Source organism: Propithecus coquereli, unplaced genomic scaffold (genome assembly GCF_000956105.1).
Source record: "Propithecus coquereli isolate 6110/MARCELLA unplaced genomic scaffold, Pcoq_1.0 Scaffold224, whole genome shotgun sequence".
Classification (NCBI taxonomy): domain Eukaryota; kingdom Metazoa; phylum Chordata; class Mammalia; order Primates; family Indriidae; genus Propithecus; species Propithecus coquereli.
In genome coordinates this window covers 1,703,842-1,712,554 of record NW_012147634.1, presented here as the reverse complement: position 1 = coordinate 1,712,554, position 8,713 = coordinate 1,703,842, and the positions used below count along the sequence as shown (strand labels likewise).

The window sequence follows — 8,713 nt, the reverse complement described above, 5'->3', positions numbered from 1 at the left end:
TTAAGAAAATATATATGTTAAAAACCTTTATAGAATTTTTGAATGATACGAATGATAAAAGTAGAAATAATGGAATGAAAATCCTCAAGGAAAATGGAAAGAGTCAAATTAATACATATCAGGACTTACGCTTGCCATTAATACAGTATGTCATTACATTTAAAAACTGAACAAAAAACTAGACAGTGTTATCCCCATGTTATAGAGAGAAACCATGGGAGATGATTGCGTTTGCATGACCCATAGCACCATCTCTCACCTAGAGCCACCATTTTATTTATAGAAGTTCTCAAGTTAAAAAAAAAAAGGTGATAATATTTACCATAATTTACAAGCACAAAGAAGAGAGTTAGCAGACCTTGATGTATTTCTTTCAAAAAGAAAATACTGTACTTACTCTGTAAAAGAAATTTGTTCTCCCAACTGATCCAATTTTCCCAGTGTGGTTCATAAAATAAATGTTCCCTTCAGTAGCTCCGTAAAGTTCACACATCTTAATATTTCCAAATCTGTCTAAAAACTGTCTCCATACATCACTCCGCATACCATTTCCAACCGCCAAACGCACCTGATGATCCTTCTCTCCTTCTATCTGTTAGAAGAAAAGGTTTTACTTGTAATTAATTCCAGTTCCCAATTCTGTTTTTTTTCATTATTATTACTTAAATGACAAATATCCTAGAAGTAAGTTGCATGCAATGATAGAAGGGGAGCAAAAAAAAAATCATGGAAGTCTGTTGCAGAACTGTGTCCAATAGCTAGTGAAAGTTAACACTGGCCAAGGGTAACACAGTTTGTGTTTCCCTATATCTGGGGAGAAGCTCATTCTGAATTCCAGATTACTGAAGCCTTTTTTTGGTAGATGTCAGTTAAGGAAGAAAGTATTTTCCAGAAATAAAAGCATTACTTTAAAAATATTATAAAAAATACTTGAGTTTATACTCCCAGGTCTATGATTTATTAGCTATATAATTTTGAACAAGATGTTGATTCCCAATTTGATTCTTAGCTTATTCATCTGTAAAAAAAGATAATAACCTATTCCACTTATATACTGCAGTGTACAGTAACACACAGTGCCTAGCATAGAGTAAACAGTACACTGAGGCCACAGAATCAATGTAACATTTGTCTTTCAAATACTATGAAAAGCCACGCACAGTGGCAAATTCCTGTAATTCCAGCTACTGGGAAGGCTGAGGTGGGAGGATCATTGAGCCCAGGAGTTTGAGACCAGCCTGGGCAACAATAGTGAAACCCCATCTCAAAACAAACAAAAAATTATGACAACTATATGTAAATATTGTTTTAGAATGTGCAATATTCTCACAGTTTTGTTTTCTAGTTCATATTTTACAATTAAAGGAAAAATAGGATTATATTTTGTTCTATATTCAATAAGCACTGTGTTAACTAACATGAATTATACACTGACCTAAACTTAGAGTAAAAATATATTATCAATATAGTCATGGTAAATGATTAGATGACACAAAAATTGAAGGTAGTTGAATGGAGAAAGATAATATCATGCAACCACCACTCAAGAGGAAGCTAACATAACCATTCTAGTATCAGACAAAGGAGACTTTAAGTCTACATTTCTGGAGATAAAAAGGAACAATTAATAAAAGGATCAATTCACCATAAGGATAGCAGCTCTAAATTTCTACTCACTGAATAACATAGTCAAATACATAAAGCAAAAACTGACAGAGTTAAAAGAAGAAATAGACAAATGTATTTTTAACTTATCTCTCTTGGTACTGTCAATGGAAAAAGAGACCAAACTCTGTAAAATAATTATAAAGAGATTTACTCTGAGCCAAATTTGAGGACCATGACCCGGAGCCACACCCAAGAGGCCTTGAGCAGTGGACTCGGTGTGGCTGGGTTACAGCTTGGTTTTATACATTTCAGGGAGACAGGGGTTACAGGTAAAGTCATAAATCAATACGTGGGAGGCATACATCAGTTTGGCCCGAAAAGGTGGGCCATCTCGAAGCAGGGGTGCTTACAGGTTATAGGTGGGTTTAAAGATTCTTTGGCTTGTAATTGGTTAAAGACATGAAGCTTTGTCTAAAGGCTTGGAATGTTTCAACATAAGGAGCTCTTTATCAGAGATAAGCGAAGGGACATAGATTTGTTGTGTAAATTGAGGACCTGCAGGTTTGTCTTGCATACCCTTAGGCCTGTTAATGGGTTACAAAGGATGTCCCCAAGAAGGCAGCAGGCCTTATAAGGCATGACTGACCTTCCTCCTGGCAGGCAATTTAGTTTTAGGATATTCCTTTGGCCACGAGGGGGTCCATTTAGTCAGCTGGTGGGGCGGGGGGAGCTTTAAAATTTTCTTTTAGTTCATAGTACTGATAGAATAAGCAGGAAAAGAATCATAAGAATACAGAAGTTTAAAGAAAAATAACCAACTTGACCATTTATGTACACAGAGTAGTATAATGAGTCACTGAAGAACACACATTCTTTTCCCGTGCCCATGAAACATTTATCAAAATAGAGCAATCTCATGTTGGGTCTTACAGCAAGTCATAACAAAATTCAAACCATTAAACTTTTCTCGCAAGTATGTTCTCCGACCACAATAAAATTAAACCAGAAACCAATTACAAAAACTAGAAATCTCCAAATGTATGTATAATAATCAACACAATTTTAAACAAATCAAAATAAAAGAAAAAGTTACAATGGAAATTAGAAAATATTTTGAAACTGAATGATATGAAACATAAGACATAATAAAAATCATGGTATGCAGCAAAAGCAATGCTTTGAGGAAAATTTACTATGTTAAAGAAGAAATATTTGAAAAGCTATGTGTTTATGTGTATGTATGTGTGTGTGTGTGTATTTCTCAAAATTAATGAGAAAAAGGCAGATAACACAGAAAAACAGGGAAAAGTCTATTGGGAGACAATTCTTCATGACATACATATACATATATATATTCTGATATACACAGTCATGCATCTTTAATGGAGATATGGTCTGAAAAATGCATCTTTAGGCATTTTGTGTGAACATCATAGAGTGTACTTACACAAACCTAGGTGGTACAGCCTAGTATGCACCTAGGCTGTATGGTATAGACTATTGCTCCTAGGCTACAAACCTGTACAGCATGTTACTGTACTGAATACTGCAGAAAATTGTAACACGATGGTGAGTATTTGGGTATCTAAACATAGAAAATGCACGGAAAAAATATGCTATTACAATCTTATGAAACCACTGTCATATATGTGGTCTGTTGTTGATTGAAACATTATTTGTTATGCAGCATCTGACTATATCAGATTGTCTTTTCAAAGATGTTTATACAGCAAATAGTATAAAAATTATATTATTAAAAATTATATATGTACAAATGATAGGCTGATACATGTATATTTATGTAATATATGTTTGTATATACATAGGCATACATAGAACTATAATAAATATATACATGTATATGTTTATACCCATATATTTTATATCTATATTAGACTATATTTGTGTAGCAAACAGCCTTGGAAGCTAGAGTTAATTTTTGGGTAACAAAGAAAATTTATTTACTTTTCAAGATAGAGTAGAATAATTAGAAATGGAAAATTTGTTTACCTTCCCTCCTCTTCTGGGAGAAGATTTGGTTACATATTTTTATTAACTCTTCTTCAGATATAAAGAAAGGGCAGGTCTGCCAGCAGCCCCTTAAATGACTGGGAAGTCCCTAAGGGCAGCATCCCTCAGCTGAGGCACGGACCTACGCCACAAAGCTAGCAAGCACCTGGGCCCACCTTGGACCCCACGGGACATATGGGGATGGCGAACTGTCGCGAATAGATGTGAACAGAAGCTTAGGAAGCCTTCTGTGCTGTGAGTAATAAACTGTACAAATCCACTTGGGCTTACTGTTTCCTTACCAACTGGTTTTATGGAAGTGTGGCAAGCCAATCAAGTAGCTTGACAAACTGTTAAGCAGGTATTCTTCAAAGAAAATATCCAAGCATCTAATAAGCATACGAACATATTCTCAAAATCATTAGTCATCAGAGAAATGCAAATCAAAACACTATGAGTAATAAACATTTACAAAAATAGCCAACTATTTCTTCTTTAGCACTACAAATTTTCCATCAAGAAATGTCCACCAAAATGTCAGCAAGGATGTGGAGCAATTAGGACTCTCACAGACCAGGGGCAGGCGTGTGCATAGCACCGCCACTTTGATAAGATGTTTGCCAACATTCTACTAATGCTGAACATATTCATAAAATATGATCTACCAATTCCACTCATGAGTATCTATGAAAAGAAATATGTACATACATTTGCCAAGAGACATATACAAGAATGTTCACAGCATCATTAATTATAGTAACTCTCAAATGGAAGCAATCCAAATCTATTGATGGTAAAATAGATTTTTTTTTAAAAAAAGTTGTGTTATGGTAACACAATGGAACAGTCCTGTATTAGTTTTCTGTTGCTGCCATACAAATTACCACAAACTTAGCAGTTTAAAACAGTGCAAATTTGTTATCTGGTAATTCCTACAGGTCAGAAGTCCACTTTGGTTCAACTTATTTGTGTGATCCAGGGCACAAAGTGAAGTGAAGGTGTCATCTGGCTGGGCCCTTACTGGGAGGCTCCTGGAAACACGCCCTTCCAAGCTCATTCAGGTTCTTGCCAGAATCTAGTTTCTCGGGGGTATGGGATTAAGACTCTTTTCTTTGCTGGCTATCAACCTGGGGCTGTCCTTAGATACTAGAGACCTCTCTCCAGTCCTTGCACGTGAGTCTTTATATAGGAGACCCAGAAATAACACACTGAATCCCTGCCATGCTTCAAAACCTCCAACTTCTCCTCTGCTGGGTCTCCCTTGCTTGTTGCCGGAGTAGGAGCTCTGCTTTCAAGGCTCGTAAGTTAGATCGTATCCACCCCTGTTGTGAATGTCTCCACTGTGCACATATCCACACGTTCCAGGAGTCAGGGCATGGATGTTTTGTGCCTACCACAACTCTAAAGCAATGAGAAAGAATGAACTATTGCTACACCCCAAAACAAAGATGAATACCATAGACATAGTGTTGAGTAAAAGAAGCAAGGCCAATACAATACATATGTATAATTCCATTTAATAATAGATTCAGCTTTTAAAAAATAGGCAAAACCAATTTATAGTGGTAGAAATCAGAATATTGTTCATATTCAGGAGGACAATGACTGAGAGAGCACTGTAGCCTTCAAGAAAAAATGAATAAAATTTATTAAAAATACTAAAAGTATTATTAAATCTTATTGATAAATTTCAGCTATGATGGAGAGGTTGATATGTATTAGTGATAGGCATTAGAAAGTGAAATTAAAAAGTGAAAAGAAGGCAATTATTATTTATAAGGAATAAAAAGTTGAAAAAAGTAATTATAAATACTTTATATGTCTCAGCTGTGAACAGAATTTATATATTATCATTTCTTTATAATAGTTTTAAAAAATGGTTGTCAACATATTTTAAACTATCATAATTATATTGGTGCCAGAGAGAGAGAATAAACATATGTGTGTGAATATGTGAGTAGGAAGCCAGGTAGCTGAGGGGTAAAACTGAAAAATGAAGAAATAGCAGAATATATATATTTTATTCAGAAATATGGGGATAAGTAGTAACTAAAAATACCTATGAGAATTAAAGGTGCTTACCTCTAGAGATCAAATATTGATAATGTAGAGACATTTTTTATCTTGAGAGTACTATTTCATTTTAGTAGCTGTATAAAGGTACTACTTTAATAAAAATTCAATAAAAATAAAAACAAAATAAGAGATGGCCAAGACTGTAGAATCATATGAAACAACAATCTCACTTGTTGCTTTCCTTAGGCCTACATCAATGGGGTTTAAGGTAATTATTCTGCAGAATAATTCTTTTCTCTAAAAGACTCATCAGATCAGAGCAGCTCCTTTCAAGATTAGAGGATTCATTTCTGCCACTAAGTATAACCCAGAGCAGTTCTGTCCTGGTTCCCACCTCCTATGGTCATGTCAGATACTGCCTACTGGGCATGGAACTAGCTCTTGGATTTTCCACTGCTATTTGCCTGTATAAAACAGCAACACTGCAAATCTTGGAATTTATTTTGCTTGAACAGAGAATAATCTTTTATATGGCATAACCCTTGGATGCTTTTCAGGTCTCAGAGATGGGTTTTAGCAAGTATCATCATTTATAAATGTGCTGACATTCTCTGGAAACCAATATGAAGGTGGTTTATGAACCAAATTCCATAGGGTTTAATTTGTGTGGGCTATAGTTATATAAGCTTACTAAATAAGGACAAATAATCATCCTAAATAATTCAATTAACATGGAAAATCAAATTATCAAAACTAGGATCAACAATTTTATCCAGATATATCAAATGCATTTCTGTAACTCTCAAGATATTTTTATTCTATTTTTATCTCCTTTTTAAAGAAAACCCAGATCATGTTTTCAGAGGTATGAGGAAATATCAACTGATCAATCGTTTGGTGTTATGGGGGAAAAGAAAATGTATATTTTTATGTCAAAATATACATATATCATAGAAAATTAGAGAACACAGAAAAATTCAAAAGGAAAAAGAATGTATAATCCTACTATGCCAATATTATTACTTTTATATATCTATAAATATGTACATTAAAAGTTATAATCACACTGCATTATGGCTATATATTCTGATTTATTAATATATTCTGAACATGATTCTAAACCATTAACTATTATCATTAAAAAACACGATTTTTCATGCTTATGTGATTATCATATAATTATACCACAATTTATTTCTTTGTAACCTATTTTAGATTGTAACACTGTTTTTAAATGTTCACCATTATAAACAATACTGAGCAAATATATTATCTATAAGTTTTTGCACCTCATTAGGATAGATCCCTGGAAGAAGTCAATAGTTGTAAATTTTTTTATGACTTTGTTACCAAATTGTTGGCTAAAAAGGACATTCCTATTTATACCTTACTGAGGAGGGTGAGGTGGCTACCTCCTCAATGCACAAGGACTAATAATTTTTATTTAATTTAAAATGTCAATTTGATAAGAAAATATAGTGTATTTTTAATTTAATTTATTTTTGTTCGTTTTTAAGCAAGTTGAATGCTTGTCATTTGATAATATATTAGGAAAATTAACACTTTTTTCTAATGGTTACAAGTATTTCTTTTAATTTCATTTTTATTAATATTATAGTCAATGTTTACATGTATAATTAAATACATCATTCTCAGCTCTTGTTAACAATTCTATTTAATTTGTAATTTAAAATCTCCTTTACCATCTCATAAACAACAAATAAATCCTTATATTATTTTCTTTTTCTCTTCCTTACATTTAACTATTACAACTCAATTAGAATGAACTTTATAACAAAGATGTAACCTTGAAAAAAAACCTGGGGAACTGGAAAAATGGCGGATTAGAGGTGACCTGGCTCTCTGCTCCCAGAGTGGGAGGTAAAGAACACGGACACCCACACGCGAGTGAGGCACTCTCCCACAAGATCAGCTTCACGAATCTGCAGAGAAGCAGCGAGGGACAAGCAGCGCTGCGGGGCGAAAAAAGGTGAACTGGAGAAGTTGCCGCAAATACCGAGAGTGCAGGACAGACAGTGGGGAGTGCAGCACGGGACGGCCACATCCGGCGGCGGGCTGGCCCAGGCAGTGAGATCTGACTCACAGGAAGGCAACTCCTCCTTTACCAAACCCCACTCCCATGCTGGCAGGGAAGCGCCTGAAGTCAATGCAAAGTGGTAGCACAGACCGACAAGCGGTGGGGAGTGGAGACAGGAGCAGGGTCCATTTTGAATTTGCCGGAGCGTGGCGCTGGGTCAGCATCGGAGGGGAGAAACTGACCCAAGCGGGCGCTTCCTGGATCGGATGCTACCCGAGCCCACAGGGGAGAGTTTGGAGACAAGCTTCTCGCCACAGGAGACCACCTCCAGGACCAGATGAGGGGAGAGGAACACCATAAAAGAGGCTCCGCCCGTGGAAATCACTGAAAGTCCAGCGGGCGCTGGGAGGGACAGAGCACAGAGTCCTCCTGCTGATTTGTTGAGTCGCCGTGTGTTGGGGGGGCGGTGGGCTCAGTGGGCGGCTCTGGGAGGCAGCTCCGGGAGACGACAGCGACAAACCCCAGCTCCTGATGCCCGCCAGTGCAGTCATCTCCAGAGCTGACTATCAGTGGGTGGGCAGCCGCCATTTGGGGAGCCCAAAGCCTGGAGCCGCTGGGGCTTGTTGCCCGGGCAACGGCCTGAGTCATCACCGCTGCCCCCACGGCAGAGCTGGTCACGCCCTACAAGGAGAAGAGTAACGCAAGAAGCCACTTTTTCTCCTGAATCTGCGGACAGTCTGTCCCAGCTGGTGACTCAAGCCCTGCCTTTGAAAGGGCGGAAAAAGGAGAAAGATCGATATTTCTGCCGAGATACCAGGCGGCCCTGTTTCATTCAGTTGCCGGCACTGTGGGCCAAGGAGACACTTAACTGAAGGAGACCGCTTGAAGAGCTGTGATCCGGGAGGACATAACCACGCCCTCTCCCAGGCAACTTGACCCTCACCCCCCCCACCCCACGCATCGCGCAAAAGGGCCTCTCTTCGCCTCTAGGTGGAGTAAAGGGGTCGCTTTTTTTTTTAATTTTATTTTTGACTTTTTATA

General features: G+C 37.0%; 1 protein-coding gene across 1 annotated transcript in view; it reads right to left on the bottom strand.

The window, feature by feature from the left end:
• Positions 1–8,713, bottom strand: part of SLC27A6 (solute carrier family 27 (fatty acid transporter), member 6) — a 73,509-nt gene that overhangs the window by 16,419 nt on the left and 48,377 nt on the right. The window contains exon 5 of the mRNA XM_012645043.1: positions 398–592. Within this exon, the coding sequence (XP_012500497.1) occupies positions 398–592 (195 nt within the window). The remainder of the gene's footprint in view (positions 1–397; positions 593–8,713) is intronic.